Here is a 17,690-nt window from a genome sequence, read left to right as displayed (position 1 = left end):
CTCCATATTGGGCTGCATATATTTAATGTGATTTTCTAAAAACTTGCAGAGCAGGGCTTTACCTGGGTTCTCTTTGGCGTTCCCCTGTAAGGGTGTATACTCACTGGTAAAAAACAAATAAACTGGAAACCTGAAAATGAGGCCAGGATTTAGAGGGACTCCTTGCAGGTGGACATGGTACTGTTATTCTCCGCTTCTACCTTCTCTAAAGGTATGATGGGTACATGATATCCAACTGTCCTAACCCTGCATCAGCAGAGGATGTATCACTCGAAAGTGGTGTATAGACCACCTGAGCTCTTGTCTAACCCTGTTTTGTTTACCTTTGTGGCATAAGCCTGGCTTGTTTTCAACCACCCTTTATAACTAAAGGAAGACAAGCATCAAATGTAAAACGTGTACTAACCTGTACTTCAGGAGGCACGGATAAAAGGCCCCATGGAGATGGAGGCGATGTCATGGGCGTCCAACGATCTACGAGCTCTGTGGTGAGGGAGATGATGTCTGGAGTTGCATTGCTGCAGATATTAGATTTATTAGTTCCAGGACCTCATTTGACACATCGACACAATACCTAAAACTAAGCAGAACTCTTCTTTATTCCTATAAGAAACTTTTCTATACTGGATCGCTAAATCACCATGAACAGATGAAGAATCCTGCTGTGATCCTACAGCTTCAAAGTCGTATACAATATATAGACCATGTCATCTTTTTCAACCAGTCTGAATCAGGATTGCTGCTTGTGCTGGCTGGGATCCAAAACGGGGACCGTGATGTGTCTTAGTACTAATGTGATGACCGTCCACCAAAAAGGCTTAAATCTAATAGCACTGCCTAGCTCAGAGTTGGGGAATAGCATTATCCTTATGTGAGTCCCGACACTTAAAGATAAGCTTTGGATCAGAAGGTAAACTCTCTTACAAAAAGGTAATCTCCTACTGTTAACCCTACACAATCATAGTTAGAAGTGGGATAACATACCAGTGCGTAACAATGAAAATAATTCTAAAATTCTCAAAAACATCAAGACATCATTTAAACTGTTTGGTTAGATGTTGTGTAAACTTACCACTTCACAGTTGTCCTGCCTAAGACAAAGATGAACACGGCAGTGGAGGAAAACCTTGGCGTAGTTGCTGTAGAAGGCGAACATCCTGAAGGAGAAACGTCCGGTTTTGGAGACGCCGTTCTCAATTATTTCTACTGTGTTATCCTCTGGATTGGGACACCTGAAAATATAGGTTAAACGTTTACGGTTTACTGTAAATATGTGTTTGTATGTACAGGGTTTAGGAACGGTTATTTACTTGTTAGTGATGAGATCCCAGCGGACGGCATCATTCACATTATCCGTAGGAGTGGCCCAGCATGAATCCATCACCGTGGCTATCTGGCGGCTGTCCACCCCCTGAACATAGACTTCAATGTAGATCCGCTGGTCCACCTCTATGTCCACACTGCCGTTGTAGGGGTGGGAGAAAGCGGCGTCCTGGTAAGGTATCATCCTGACCTGGTACATGCCCTCTCCGGCTGGAAGAGTCTTCCGCACAATGCTTTGTAAATGGTAAAACACATACTCATTAGTCAATGATTAGTCAACGTGCTGTAGTAATCTGACCACTAGCAATGTTTTAACTCTTTATTAGCAATAGGTTTTCAATTAAGGGATGTTTATGAAGTGCAGTGTGGAAAATGTAGTGATGTAGGTGCTGGGTGGTGGTGGTGGTCCTTCTGTTCTAATTTATTTGGATCACTGACTTGACTTTTTTTTACCCCAGATCTCTGGACCTTCAGTGACTTCAATTGTGACATCATAATGTTGAAAAATACTGTATGATGCTACTCACTGGAAACTATTAAGCTAGAAAAAAGGCAAGAACATTGCTTGACTGGAGCACCAGTTCACCAGGGCTGGTTCTACATATAGGACTTGTGTTATAAATGTACATTTATACACTGGCAGATCATCAATAATAAAAGCACCTGTAAGCAAGGGTGTGGCCGAACCCCCTGAGACCCATGATTAGAAAGGGTGTTTGGTTGATTTTCTATAGATTTCTAAATAAATGGAACTGTAGTTTATCTGTACCTCAGAATGGGATTTAACTCTGTGTCCATGGTGATTGTCTGACTGAGCTGGTAGATGCAGGCGAAGCGCAGCTCCAGTACTTTGTGTCTGATAACAGTGGTTACTGTTGAGTTCATTTCCCCTCGGATAACGTTCTCATAGATGAAGTGGGTGCCATTGGCCTGGAGATATCGATCAATGAAAAGGTTGACCCCACATATAGAGTAAAAACATATTCAGGTTCTTTAAATCCATGACTTGTGTCGGTTAAATTCATACCGTGAAATTTGTGCCACACATGTGGTCGTCATGATCAAAATGGAACACCAGTCTGCCATCTTGGATCGTTCCCATGCAGCTGGGGTCACTCAGGTGAAGGCTGTTTGCCATAAAACCAGCTTCGAATAGCTGACAGCGGGACAGAGACATGGTGCCGGTACTGCTCTCACAAATCTCTGAAGAGTCTGGAGAGAAAAAAAAATAGAGTAAATGGTTAAGGGGGAAAATAAGTTCAAAGCAAGTAACTGGAGTATTTTTTTGTCTGAATTGATCAAAGTGTCTCAAAATGTACCATAGGTCTCTGGGTTTGGTTTAGGACTGTTCTCATTACAGAAGCAGCCAAAGGCGCCATTTCTCTCCCCACACCATTCATTCTCAGTGCAGTGCAGCTCCTCACAGGGGTCCACCGTTGCTAAATTGAGTAGTCAAATGTTAAAATATACGAATATACTGTTAGACGTAATTTGGAGCCATTAGAATAAATAGAGAGTACTCACGGCATGATAGCTCAGTGCGCCAATCTGGTATCTGGAGTTCCATCATGGTGCAAGCGATCTCATAAGCCTCCACTGATGGACAGAGCATGTCTCTGCCCGAGTAAGCACACAGGTCATACACACATGAAGTGAAGTAGGTTTCAGGGTTGATATAGTGATGGCACTGCTGGAAGGGTCCACTGGTGTTGGTGATGATGCTACAGAGATTAGAATACTCTTGTCTGAAGGGACAGTCTTCAGAATCATGGTTCTGGTCATTGGCACCACATCTACACAGAACACAGCATGAATATATAGATACGCAGACAGACAGATATACAGTGTCTATAGAAAGTCTTTATACCCTATCGAAATCCTTGCCTTTTGTCACATTATACCCTGAAAATGAAAATAAATTATGTCTAACTTTTTCAGCTGTATTTACACATTAAAACCCTTTTCATCAAAGTGAAAATTACACTTTAAATAGATTATTATAATTTAATTAGTAAAATACCTGGTTTGGATAAGTAACCAGCCCCTTAGAGTGAACATTATAAACTTGCTCAGATACAACCAATCACCTTCCAGATCACACACCAGGCTAATTGGCCCACACCTGACATCAATTGTACTGGTTTTGCTTACTTCAGAATAAAACCAGCTGTTCCTTGACAAGTACACTACTAGTAGTGCATGGTAACACCATGGTTGGAAAGGTGCTTTCAAAAGAGCTCCATGATAGAGGGATAGTTAAAGCTGCTAAAATCTTTTTGTATCCTTCTCCTAACTTGTGCCTTTCCACAACTCTAAGTACTATTCAGAGCATTATCAAGAAGTGGAAAGTGTATGGCACCACCAACACCCTGCCAAGATCAAGCTGTCTTTCCAAACTGGATGACTGAGCCAGGAGGACATTGATCAGGGAAGCTACCAAGAGTCCAATGGCATCTTTGAAGGACCTACAAGGCTGTATGGCTGAGGTTGGTCGGCCTGTGCATGTGACAACAATCTCGCACGCTTTACACAAAGCTGGCCTGTATGGCAGGGTGGCAAGAAAGAAGCCGCTTTGCCAAAAAACACTTGGAAGATTTTAATGACGTGGCAAAAGGTTTTATGGTCAGATGAGACCAAGATTGAACTTTTTGGACTGAACTCCAAGCGGTATGTCTGGCAAAAAACAAACACTGCACACCACCAACAGTACACCATACCTACTGTGAAGCACTGTGGTGGCAACTTTATGTTATGGGGATATTTCTCTTCAGCAGGAACTGGGCAATTGCTCAGGATTGAAGGGAAAATGGATTTTTCCAAGTACATCCAAATTCTTGAGGAACACATGCGGCCGCCTGCTAGACAGCTGAAGATGGGTAGGAGATTCATCGTCCACACTGCCAAAAAAACAAAGCAGTGGCTTAAGGATAGGAAGGAAAATGTCCATCAGTGGCCAAGTCAGAGCCCTGACCTAAATCCAATAGAAAATCTGTGGATGGACTTGAAGTGAGCAGTGCAATGTTTGCAAGAAGTCTTTCTGAGGTTCTAGATCTCAGGTATGTTTTAATGCTTTTAATAAAAAAAATTTCTTGATGTAAAGCACTTTGAATTGCCACTGTGTATGAAAGGTGCTATACAAATAGCCTTGCCTTGCCTTGCGATTGCCGATCCCCACAAAATTTGACTGAACTCGAACAATTCTGCAAGGAAGAATGGGCAAATATTCCCCAATCCAGATGTGCAAAGCTGGTAGGGACATATCCAAACAGACTCATGGCTGTGATTAAAGCAAAATTTGGCTCTACAAAGTACTGAATCAGGGGACTGATGACTTTTCTAACCCTGTTATTTTACTTCTTAATTTTTTTTATAAATTTTCAGAACCGTTTAATTTTTTCTCATTGCTTGAATGTTGTAAGGCAAAATATGGAAATAAAGCTGGAAAAAGATTTCTTTGTTCTGAGTTTTGATTTCAGGCTGTAAGACTAAAAAGTGACTGTTTCAAAGGTGTATGAAGGCTTTCTTTAGGTACTGTATCCCAGATATTTGTGATTTCTTTGTTATAATCACCCTGGGCTGCTAGTGTTTGATCTCCAGCTGTTGCCAAAGTCGTTATCGTTGGGTGCAAATGTTCCATTTGGCATGGTCTTGTCATCTGCAGGATCGCGATTATTGTTGCCACACATTCCACAGACTGATCCACGGTAGCTGGGGCCCAGTTTTACCACGAGTGTCATACTGCCATCGAAGTAGACCATGAGCTCACTCGATGCATTCACGACCACAAAGTTCTGCTCTTGGTAGATCTCTGCAATTTGGCCAAGCTGAGCAGGAAGTGAGTCCATGTCATTCCCATCAACCTGCAACAAACCCCCCAAAACTGTAGTAAAAGAACAAGAATCAAATATAAACTTCCTGAATCTTAGATTAGAGTGTTAGTACCTTCACGTTGTGGTTCAGTCCAAGGGTGATGTGTTTCTGCTCTCCTAGATAGTTCAGCCACACATCCACTGCAGATACGAAAGACACGACGGTGCTTCCACGGTGCATGTTGGTTGCCACCACACGGAATTGCAGGCCATTGTCAGCCACATACCCACAGGTCTGAGAAATCTCATATGAACACGTGCCCTGGAGAATCAGATTTGAAACATTTCAAATAATTAAATAAATAATTTATCTAGTATGCATCTGTCACATCTGAGGCTGCCGGTTTCTCTCCTCGCCAACAGAGGGCACCCTAGCCTGAGTAAAAGCTGGCTGGTGTCTCACCTGATCCCAATCAGCGGCCATCTTGGACTCTTTAAAAACCCTGGTCTTTTTTGGGTCTGGTGAAGTATCAGTGTGTACACCACATTTACATTCAACTATACGTTTCTTACCTGAAAGTGTGCTACAGCTCCATCAAAGGTGTAGTAATGGGGATCGCTCGTGACCACGCAGGAGGACATTTGGCTAAAGCAACCAAGTCTGCCATTCCGGATCGCACATTCCTGGGTGGGGCTGCAAGAGGTGGAGACGCAGCGCAGGTCATTGGAGGCAAAGCATTCACAATGCTGGGAGCATTCTTGAGTCCAGAACTTCTCACCAATCTGCAAGGCCAAATCATAATGGGTTACTAAAAGTACGTCATTGGACATGTCCTAAATGCATTGAAAACTCACATGAAAATAGAATCCATCATGCAAGCAACCACACTGCTCCACTGGTACACAGAGGCCTCCACTTCTCACAAAGCCTTCATTACAGAAGCAACCCTCTGTACAGGTCCTGTCACATATGGCATCTACACTGCTGGCACAGGTATGCCCACAGTCTGTACCACACAGTTCATAGTGGCTGCTGTTGGAACAGATTTTAGCTAAAAAAAATTCAAACACACAAGAAAGAGAGAATATATTAGTTTGTCCTGTACATGTTTGTTTATATGGTTGTAACTGTACTCAGTTTAATTCCAGGTTACTTACGACAGGTGGTGTTCTCCCTCCAGGGGAAAATCATAACGTTGGCAGATTGGCAGGTACTAACGTAGGTTTCAATGGAACGGCACAGTACATCATTACTGAAGTCAGAGATGCAGACATCAAAGACACAATTATCAAAGTGGCCCTGAGGATCCACATAGGCATGACAGAAGCTCAATGGACCCCCAGCGTCTCTAAGGATCCCACACAAAGCCTCTGCCCTAGCTTGGTCGGAACAGGGTGTAGGCTCTCCTCCTCCGTGGTGGCATGTTGTGTCATTCTCAACATTCCAACTGGCTCCAAACTCTGTAGCTGAGGAAGCCAGCTCTCCAGAGCGAGTAAGGAAATCATCACTTCGATCATTATTGAAGTTACCACACAGGCCACATGTAGCTCCACTGTAATTTCCTGGTACAGTGACGGTCGCCATGTAGGAGCCATCATAACTCACAGTGAATCCAAAGTCAGTTGTGATATATGTGTACGGTCCACTGGAGTAAACAGACACCCTGCCAAAATCTAGCAAGACAGGGAGGTTCCTGGTGATACCGTCAATCTAGTGAAAAGGAAATGAATATTTTTGCAGAGTTTGTATATGTTATGTTGTATGTTACAAGTCATATCATGTTTTACTTACGTTAGCTGTCCCGTACACGTTCTGTGAAAGGAGCACCAGATGGCCTGAAACATTGACTGAAACCTCAACAGTGATTGACACTGGGAGACCAAACCATGGTTGATTTCGTCCAATGACTTCAAAATACGGTAGCCCCTGACTATCATTACACACACTCGCCAGTGTGTATCTGCATGTGCCTTGGAAGTCGAACCTTAGTCCATCAAAAGAACTGTAGTGGGGGTCCCCTGAAGCATAGCATGTGGCATAGGGTCGAGGATGGCAGCCATATTCTCCTTCAATGATGCTGCATCTTTCATACTTATTGCAAGATGATGGGCTACAGGTGACGTAACCTGTGGTACCACTACACTCACAGAAGGACTGGCACTGTTCTCCCGACCAGAAGCGCTCCCCACCCTGCCTGTAGCGACCCTCGTGAAGGCAGCCACAGCCCACTGGAGAAACACACTGGTCTCCACTAAGCAGTAGACCATCATCACACTGGCATCCTTCCTGGCAATGTTGGGTGCACAGAAAAGTGAAAGATATACTGGGGCAAGTTGCAGGGCAGGATGTACCACACGCCTCATAGTGGCTATTTGCAGGGCAGGGGAATTCTTTAATAGAGGAATAAAAGATCATTAGTGAACTATCTAAGCCAAAATAAAGTCATGAACAAATGTGTCTGAGCTAAATCTTGTAGTACTCACCACAGTTAGTCATGTTTCTCCATTCTCCTACACTGATACCGCTTTGCTGGCAAAGTACAGCATAACCCCTCAAGGCTTCACACAGGGCCTCGCGAGCACCCCCTGTCTGTCTCAAATAATGGGTGCACTCCTCAATCCAGTCCTGTGGTTCCAGACTGCTGTGACACTGAGCAAAGGGTCCATCGGGTGAAGCCAAGATGCTGCAGTGCTGATCGAACTGACTGCTATTCTGATAATACCCCTGCTCCCAGTTATTGGACTCCACACAGTTGGCTGAAAGTGACCCATCTCGCCAGCTATCCCCAAACTGTTGTGTATCATTCAGAAATTCTCCAACTGGGCTGTAGAACTCGTCTTCAGGGTTTCCATTCAGATTCCCACAAAGACCACCAAGAATCCCAGTATAGGTGGTGGGTACAGTGATTCGGATTAGGTGTGGCCAGTCAGCTCTCACGGTCACCCCAAATGATGTTTCGATAATGACGCCCTTCACACTGCTGTGGTAGATGAGGATTTGGCCTGAGCCAACACTGAAAGGTAGTGCAACCTCCTGACCATCAACCTAAAGGTCACAATGAATATTATCAAGATATGGGTTACTTTTCAGTATGCCTAAATAAACATATACAGTGGGGCCAAAAAGTATTTAGTCAGCCACTGATTGTGCAAGTTCTCCTACTTAGAAAGATGAGAGAGGTCTGTAATTTTCATCATAGCTACACTTCAACTTTGAGAGACAAAATGAGAAAAAAAAATCCAGGAAATCACATTGAAGGATTTTTAAAGAATTTATTTGTAAATTATGGTGGAAAATAAGTATTTGGTCAATAACAAAAGTTCAACTCAATACTTTGTAACATAACCTTTGTTGACAATGACAGAAGTCAAACGTTTCCTGTAAGTCTTCACCAGGTTTGCACACACTGTAGCTGGTATTTTGGCCCATTCCTCCATGCTGATCTCCACTAGAACAGTGATGTTTTGGGGCTGTCGCTGGGCAACACCGACTTTCAACTCCCTCCACAAATTTTCTATGGGGTTGAGGTCTGGAGACTGGCTAGGCCACTCCAGGACCTTGAAATGATTTTTACGGAGCCACTCCTTCGTTGCCCGAGCGGTGTGTTTGGGATCATTGTCATGCTGGAAGACCCAGCCACGTTCCATCTTCAATGCTCTCACTGATGGAAGGAAGTTTTGGCTTAAAATCTCACGATACATGGCCCCGTTCATTCTTCCCTTAACATGGATCAGTCGTCCTGTCCCCTTTGCAGAAAAACAGCCCCAAAGCATGATGTTTCCACCCCCATGCTTCACAGTAGGTATGGTGTGTAACTCAGCATTCTTCTTCCTCCAAACACGACGAGTTGAGTTTTAACCCAAAAAGTTCCATTTTGGTTTCATCTGACCACATGATATTCTCCCAGTCCTCTTCTGGATCATCCATATGCTCTCTGGCAAACTTCAGACAGGCCTGGACATGTACTGGCTTAAGCAGGGGGACACGCCTGGCACTGCAGGATTTGAGTCCCTCTCGGCGTAGTGTGTTACAGATGGTCCCTTTGGTACTTTGGTCCCAGCTCTCTGCAGGTCATTCATCAGGTCCCTCCGTGTAGTTCTGGGATTTTTGCTCACCGTTCTCATGATCATTTTGACCCCTCGGGATGAAATCTTGCCCCAGATCAAGGGAGATTATCAATGGTCTTGTATGTCTTCCATTTTCTTACAATTGCTCCCACAGTTGATTTATTCACACCAACCTGCTTGCCTATTGTAGATTCACTCTTCCCAGCCTGGTGCAGGTCTACAGTTTTCTTACTGGTGTCCTTCGACAGCCCTTTGGTCTTGGCCATGGTTGACTGTTTGAGGCTGTGGACAGGTGTCTTTTATACAGATAACGATGTCAAACAGGTGCCATTAATAAAGGTAACGAGTGGAGGACAGAAGAGCTTCTTAAAGAAGAAGTTACAGGTCTGTGAGAGCCAGAAATCTTGCTTGTTTGTTATTGACCAAATACTTATTTTCCACCATAATTTACAAACAAATTCTTTAAAAATCCTACAATGTGATTTCCTGGATTTTTTTTCTCATTTTGTCTCTCATAGTTGAAGTGTACCTATGATGAAAATTACAGACCTCTCACATCTTTCTAGTAGGAGAACTTGCACAATCAGTGGCTGACTAAAAACTTTTTGGCCCCACTGTAGTTTAATATAATTTAAACATGGACAAGCCTACCTGTGCCTTTCCTCTTTCTTTCATTTCTACAGAGACCTGAGATCCCTGCGCCTCGAACCTCAGCACCCTAGAAAAGTCCTGAGAGACCGTGGGCACCTTCTGCACTGTCACTACAAAGTGATGTTGTGACGCTGGTCCCATTACTCTTGAAAGGACGAGTTCACAGGCTCCTGGATAACTGAACATTCGTCCATCAAAGGTGTGATATGTGTCTAGTCCTTCAACCAAACAGGTGGAATAACCGATAGGTCTGCAGCCTCTTACACCATTATGGAGACCACACATTTCCTGTGGACCACACTGGTAAGGTTGGCAGCTCATTACCATGTTGCTGCAAGTGCATTGTCTGCCACAGTCCTCGTCTAAAACCACTGACTGACCATCAGCATAGTAGAGACCTTCGAATGTGCAGCCACAGCTGTATTGTGGAACACATTCTCCAGCACTGAGAACATATCCTGGATCACAGATGCAGCTCTCCTGATTTTGCAGGGGGCAGTTGACAGGTGCAGAAGGGTCACTGCAGGTTGCTGGGCAGCTTGTTCCATTGGACTCAAAGTGACTGTTTGCTGGACATGGGATTTCTGGAGGGTAATGGTAGGAGAATGTATAGTAAGGGTTTTTGCTTGAAGAATGCATAGTTGTAACAGAAAAGAGAAGCAGGTATGATGCTTACCACAGAATTCTTCTCTCCTCCAGTGACCAAGCTGTATGCCATGCTGCTGACATTGGGCTGCATACACATTGAGTGCCTGGCACAAGGTTGGCTGGTGTCTGCCAGTCACACACAGATCATAGACACAGTTCTCCATGAAGATCCGGGGTGACAGCACTGAGTGACAGTTGGCAAATGGACCACTAGCATCCACCAGGATGCCACAATTGTCTGCGTTATTATAAAGGTTTCTCTGATCTACGGTACAGACACAATCCAGACCCGAGCACTGTGGAGACTGACAGGTTTCATCTGTGTCCCCATTTACCTTCCAGGAGTTTGCAAACTCCACATCTGAGTTCAAGATCTCTCCTGAAGGTGTGCGGAAGTCATCTTCTGAACGGTAGTTGAAGTTGCCACACAGGCCACATGTGCCATTTTGGTAATCATGAGGCACACTGATGGTCACATAGTAATTGGCATCATATTTAACGACCAGGCCGAAATCTGTACTGATGACCACAGAGAAACCCGACTGATAGACTTGAATGGCGCCACCGTGGAGGCTGAATGGTGTTGTTGTGAAGGTTCCGTTCACCTGAAGAGATAAACGGATATGAAAAATTACAGATTCATGAATCAGAAGGATACAAAACAGATCACATTCACTAAAGAAGTGAAGGGATACTAACCATGGCCTCATGGGAATGGTCTCGTACCAGTTCCAGTACTTCATTGTAGACAAATACTCTGACCAGGCGTGTCCATGACACATGTGTGCTGCCCCAATGTTCGTTCTTTCCTTCAATGCGATAGTACGGCAGTCCAACACCACAAGCCTGAACAGACAGATATTTCAAATAATCTTTTTTCATAAGTGGAAAATTTAAAACCATAATAAGTCCACAACCCCAAATCAGAGAAAGTTGGGACAGTATGGAAAATGCAAAGAATAAAAAAAACTATTTCTATTATTGACTTTGATTTTATTTGATGTCAGACAGGATCAACCTGAGATGTTTCATCTTTTATCTGCTCAACTTCATTTCATTTATTAATAAACATCCATTCCTGCATTTCAGGCCTGCAACACATTGCAAAAAAAGTTGGGACAATAAAGCATTTACCACTTTGTAATGTTCCACTTAAAAGACATTTTGGCACCGAGGAGACCAAGTGATTTAGTGTTTAAGCTTTTATGTCTTGTTCTTCCTGCAAACACATCTTAAGACGTGCAGCAGGCCAGTCCAGTACCAGTACCCTCTTCTTCTGCAGCCACGCCTGTAATGTGTGCAGCAGGTGGGAAATGCTGGGTGTCCCTGGAAAAGACGATGTCTTGAAGGCAGCACATGTTGCTCTAAGATCTCAATGTACTTTTCTGCATTAATGCTGCATCACAGAGTGTAAATTACCTTTACCAAGGGCACTGACCTAGAAAGAGCTTGAATGCTGATTCATCTGACCACAATACACGTTTCCACTGTGTGATGGTCCATCCTAGATGCCTCCAAGCCCAGAGAGGTCGACGCCGCTTCTTTTTTGCACAGTAAAGTGTTAAGTATCATGTGTGCAGTAACTCTGTATTGTAGAGCTGATAAAGGTTTGATAAACTAATCCCTCACCCATGTGGTTATATCAGCTAGTGTTGAGTGGAGGTTCTTGATGCGGCGCCGTCTGAGGGATGGAAGATCACGAGCGTTCAGATTAAGCTTCACACACTGAAATTCCTCCTGATTCCTTGAATGGTTTAATTATATTCTGCACTGTAAAGGGAGAACATGCAAATCCCTTCCAATCTTTCTTTGAGGTTCATTGTTTTTAAACATTTCAATCATTTTCTTACACATTTGTGGACAAACTGGATCCTCTGATCACCTTTACTCATCAGAGACTCTCAGCCTTTCCTGGATGCGGCTTTTGTACCAAACCATGATTACAATCACCTGTTCACATCACATCATTATTTAGTTTTCACCTCATTACTAGCCCTAAATTTCCCCTGTCCCAACTTTTTTTGGAATGTGTTGCAGCTCTGAAATGCAGGAATGGATGTTTCTTAATAAATGAAATGAAGTTGAGCAGATAAAAGATGAAATATCTTAGGTTCATCCTGTCTGACATCAAATAAAGTGAGATAAATGTAAGAATTTCTGTGTTTTTATTATTTTATTTTAATTTTCCATACTGTCCCAACGTTTTGTGATTTGAGTTTGTGTAATGGAAACACTTTGTGGAAGTGAACCTCAGAAAGGACGTAGGTGCAGGTTCCTTGAAAGTGAATGATTTGACCATCAAAGGTGTAGTAGTGAGGGTCACCAGATACGGTGCATGTTCGGCGTGGGATATTTTGGCAGCTATACTGAAGAGCATCAGGACGGCAGGCTTGAGAGAAGCTGCACGGCTCTGATCTGCACTGGAGGCCCGAACGGGTGCAGGTGCATCTTTCCTGGCAGGTGTCATCGGTCCAGAATGAGACATCAAATGGCACAGTGTCGTCTGATAAGATAAAGTAGTTCAGTTAGATCTTAGTGTGATACATGCTGATGTTTGATGTCTTCTGAAGGGACATTACTGTTAAATTCAGTCCAGAATGAGACATCAAGTGGCACAGTGTTATCTGATAAGATAAAGTAGTTCAGTTAGATCTCAATGTGATACATGCTGATGTTTGATGGCTTCTGAAGGGACATTACTGTTAAATTGGCATCCTCTTGATCCATCGTCCACACGGAAGGCCCATCTGCCCGAGACATTCACATTGCTGCTGTATGTAAAAACGGTGTAGTTATACTGAAATGAGCCAGGGATTGAGAAGTAGTAGCTGGAGTTGTCTGTGGTGTAACCAGCCTAGAAATGACCGAAAATAAAATAAAACAAAGTAACATTGTAGATTTTTTCCTCCCTCCAGATTACATTAACATTATATTATTACAGCATTATGTTTACCTGTACAGATCGGCCTGTTGGAGCAATCTCACCATAGTTCATCAGTATAAATGATCGAGCACCGTTAGAAATCAAAACTGCTTGGAAAGACGTTTCCTAAATATATCAAGGGACAAAGTGTCAGACACTAATAGAAGACCTGTTTTTCCACATTTTTAATAAACAGTTTAAAAATTACATTATAGAATAGAAGAAAAAAGTCTTACAGTTCCAGGGATTAGGTAGTAAGCTACTTTACTCCATGTTGCAACAAAGACCCAAGTAGCGCTGAAGCTCAGCTCTGGAAAGTACTGATTGATGTCTTGGGTAGCTCGAGCGAGAACGTCACCTGAAGTGTACTGCTGATATGAGACGACACCATTTCTACGATTATCAAGGTTTGTCCAAAATGGAGCAATGAGGTCGATTCCACCATACTTAGGAAACTGGTACGGACTGTAGCTGTACCACGGCTGAATAAAGGTCAGGTGTCCATTGTTGTTTACCTGCAGATTAAAGCCAGATTTCAGTTCATATGTTTTGGAAGCTTTCTTCTAATCAGAGTAGCTCACCGTCAAGAATAGTTCATGAGGTTCTAGAAGCATTAGATAAGTCTTCGCATCTTGGCCTACCTGATTTTAATATCTACCTGGATAAAACCTAAAATGTACTTACAAACGTGATGTTGTAGGATTTTCCAAAGTATGTAAACTGTTGTTGAAGACTGATAGCAGGTGAACTTCCATCATTTATCTGTGGATTGACTGTGTCTCCAGCTCCAAATGGATAAAAGTGCCCTAAAAGGAACCAAATAACATGAGCAGGCTAGAAGTAACTGCTAAGCATACGCTTTTATTTGATGTTTTTACTTAATTTTATCTGCCATCTCTGTTTTTTAAAATACATTTTTTTTAAAACGTCTCAAAGAAAATCTTGACTGTGTGTGCAGATTATTTTCATGGTTGTCATCTCAGCACCTTAAACTGAGCTAATCCCGCACCAATAATGAGCTTCCAAACATACCAGTTATGATAAGTATGAGAACTCTTGATCTATACCCTCAAATGGTGCAAGAAACCCCGGGTAACCAGCAGGAATTATGATTGTAAATGCTATTTTTGTAAAATCTGGTGGACTTGCATGTTTAGTGTGGTGTGTAAGTCAGTAATGAGTCCTGCAAATATTATCATGATAGGTGTCCAACCTGGAACATCCCGGCACCCACTGTTTGTGGCTGGTAAAACTGGACCAAAGCATCAAGTTGTTGATAGAATTAAGAAAAAAAATTACATTCAATTTTACCGTACTGAACTACGGAACTACGGTGTAGTAGTGAGGGTCACCAGATATGGTGCAGGTTTTACTTGGAATATTTTGGCAGCTATACTGAAGAGCATCAGGAAGGCAGGCTTGAGAGAAGCTGCACGGCGCTAAGCTGCACTGGAGGCCCGACCGGGTGCAGGTGCATCTTTCCTGGCAGGTGGCATCAGTCCAGAATGAGACATCAAGTGGCACAGTGTCGTCTGATAAAATAAAGTAGTTCAGTTAGATCTTAGTGTGATACATGCTGATGTTTGATGGCTTCTGAAGGGACATTACTGTTAAATTGGCATCCTCTTGATCCTTGATCCACACGGAAGGCCCATCTGCCCGAGACATTCACATTGCTGCTGTATGTAAAAACTGTGTAGTTATACTGAAATGACCCAGGAATTGAGAAGTAGTAGCTGGAGTTGTCTGTGGTGTAACCAGCCTAGAAATGACCAAAAATAAAATAAATCAAGGTAACATTGTAGATTTTTTCCTCCCTCCAGATTAAATTAAGATAATATTATTACAGCGTTATGTTTACCTGTACAGAAAAGCCTGTTGGAGCAATCGTACCATAGTTCATCAATATGAATGATTGAGCACCGTTAGAAATCAAAACTGCTTGGAAAGACGTTTCCTAAATATATCAAGGGACAAAGTGTCAGACACTAATAGAAGACCTGTTTTTCCACATTTTTAATAAACAGTTTAAAAATCACATTATAGAATAGAAGAAAAAAGTCTTACAGTTCCAGGGATTAGGTAGTAAGCTACTTTACTCCATGTTGCAACAAAGACCCAAGTAGCGCTGAAGCTCAGCTCTGGGAAGTACTGATTGATGTCTTGGGTAGCTCGAGCGAGAACGTCACCTGAAGTGTACTGCTGATATGAGATGACACCATTTCTACGATTATCAAGGTTTGTCCAAAATGGAGCAATGAGGTCGATTCCACCATACTTAGGAAACTGGTACGGACTGGAGTTGTACCACGGCTGAATAAAGGTCAGGTGTCCATTGTTGTTTACCTGCAGATTAAAGCCAGATTTCAGTTCATATGTTTTGGAAGCTTTCTTCTAATCAGAGTAGCTTACTGTCAAGAATAGTTCATGAGGTTCTAGAAGCATTAGATAAGTCTTCGCATCTTGGCCTACTTGATTTAAATATCTACCTGGATAAAAGGTAAAATGTACTTACAAACGTGATGTTGTTGGATTTTCCAAAGTATGTAAACGGTTGTTGAAGAGTGATAGCAGATGAACTTCCATCATCTATCCGTGGATTGATTGTGTCTCCAGCTCCAAATGGATAAAAGTGCCCTAAAAGGAACCGGATAACATGAGCAGGCTAGAAGTAACTGCTAAGCATATGCTTTTATTTGATGTTTTGCTTAATTTTAAGACACTCTGCCATCTCTGTTTTTTTAAATACATTTTTAGAGACAAGATCATCATTTAGAGATCGACTAAATCTGGGCAAGTTTTTAAAAAAACCTCTCAAAGAAAATCCTGACTGTGTGTTCAGTTTATTTTCATGGTTAAAATCTCAGTACCTTAAACTAAACTAATCCCGCACCAATAATGAGCTTCCAACCATACCAGTTAAGATAAGTATGAGAACTCTTGATCTATACCCTCAAATGGTGCAAGAAACCCCGGGTAACCAGCAGGCATTATTACTGTAAATGCTGTTTTTGTAAAATCTGGTGGACTTGCGTGTTTAGTGTGGTGTGTAAGTCAGTGATGAGTCCTGCAAATATTATCATGATAGGTGTCCAACCTGGTACAACCCTGCACCCGCTGTTTGTGGCTGGTAAAACTGGACCAAAGCATCAAGTTGGTGAAAAAAATTACATTCAATTTTTCCGTACTGAACTACGGAACTACGGTGTAGTAGTGAGGGTCACCAGATATGGTGCAGGTCTTACGTGAATTATTTTGGCAGCTATACTGAAGAGCATCAGGACGGCAGGCTTGAGAGAAGCTGCACGGCTCTAAGCTGCACTGGAGGCCCGACCGGGTGCAGGTGCATCTTTCCTGGCAGGTGGCATCAGTCCAGAATGAGACATCAAGTGGCACAGTATCGTCTGATAAGATAAAGTAGTTCAGTTAGATCTCAGTGTGATACATGCTGATGTTTGATGGCTTCTGAAGGGACATTACTGTTAAATTGGCATCCTCTTGATCCTTGATCCACACGGAAGGCCCATCTGCCCGTGACATCCACATTGCTGCTGTATGTAAAAACGGTGTAGTTATACTGAAATGAGCCAGGGATTGAGAAGTAGTAGCTGGAGTTGTCTGTGGTGTAACCAGCCTAGAAATGACCAAATATAAAATAAATCAAGGTAACATTGTAGATTTTTTCCTCCCTTTAGATTAAATTACGATAATATTATCACAGCGTTATGTTTACCTGTACAGATCGGCTTGTTGGAGCAATCTCACCATAGTTCATCAATATGAATGATCGAGCTCCATTAGAAATCAAAACTGCTTGGAAAGACGTTTCCTAAATATATTAAGGGACAAAGTGTCAGACACTACTTGAATACCTATTTTTCCACATTTTTAATAAACAGTTTAAAAATCACATTATAGGTTAGAAAAAAATCTTACAGTTCCAGAGTAAGAGAAGTAAGCTACTTTACTCCATGTTGCAACAAAGACCCAAGTAGCGCTGAAGCTCAGCTCTGGGAAGTACTGATTGATGTCTTGGGTAGCTCGAGCGAGAACGTCACCTGAAGTGTACTGCTGATATGAGACGACACCATTTCTACGATTATCAAGGTCTGTCCAAAATGGAGCAATGAGGTCGATTCCACCATACTTAGGAAACTGGTATGGACTGGGGCTGTACCACGGCTGAATAAAGGTCAGATGTCCATTGTTGTTTACCTACAGATTAAAGCCAGATTACAGTTCATATGTTTTGGAAGCTTTCTTCTAAT

General features: G+C 42.6%; 1 protein-coding gene across 1 annotated transcript in view; it reads right to left on the bottom strand.

Moving 5' to 3' along the window:
- Positions 1–413: 413 nt before the first annotated feature.
- Positions 414–17,690, bottom strand: part of LOC134302507 (alpha-tectorin-like) — a 47,989-nt gene continuing 30,712 nt past the window's right edge. The window contains exons 3-23 of the mRNA XM_062987632.1: positions 15,490–15,768; positions 13,453–13,548; positions 13,200–13,353; positions 12,749–13,002; positions 11,199–11,345; positions 10,528–11,104; positions 9,852–10,435; positions 7,617–8,178; positions 6,925–7,523; positions 6,291–6,843; positions 5,988–6,184; positions 5,706–5,915; positions 5,266–5,454; positions 4,894–5,183; positions 2,848–3,116; positions 2,643–2,762; positions 2,351–2,535; positions 2,093–2,253; positions 1,311–1,556; positions 1,073–1,232; positions 414–518 (exon numbers count right to left, since the gene is read on the bottom strand). Coding sequence (XP_062843702.1) covers positions 414–518; positions 1,073–1,232; positions 1,311–1,556; positions 2,093–2,253; positions 2,351–2,535; positions 2,643–2,762; positions 2,848–3,116; positions 4,894–5,183; positions 5,266–5,454; positions 5,706–5,915; positions 5,988–6,184; positions 6,291–6,843; positions 6,925–7,523; positions 7,617–8,178; positions 9,852–10,435; positions 10,528–11,104; positions 11,199–11,345; positions 12,749–13,002; positions 13,200–13,353; positions 13,453–13,548; positions 15,490–15,768 — 5,937 coding nt within the window. The remainder of the gene's footprint in view (positions 519–1,072; positions 1,233–1,310; positions 1,557–2,092; positions 2,254–2,350; positions 2,536–2,642; positions 2,763–2,847; positions 3,117–4,893; positions 5,184–5,265; positions 5,455–5,705; positions 5,916–5,987; positions 6,185–6,290; positions 6,844–6,924; positions 7,524–7,616; positions 8,179–9,851; positions 10,436–10,527; positions 11,105–11,198; positions 11,346–12,748; positions 13,003–13,199; positions 13,354–13,452; positions 13,549–15,489; positions 15,769–17,690) is intronic.

This window comes from Trichomycterus rosablanca, chromosome 2 (genome assembly GCF_030014385.1).
Source record: "Trichomycterus rosablanca isolate fTriRos1 chromosome 2, fTriRos1.hap1, whole genome shotgun sequence".
Taxonomy (NCBI): domain Eukaryota; kingdom Metazoa; phylum Chordata; class Actinopteri; order Siluriformes; family Trichomycteridae; genus Trichomycterus; species Trichomycterus rosablanca.
Note: the sequence above shows the minus strand (reverse complement) of the source record. Positions and strands in the feature narration are given on the sequence as shown.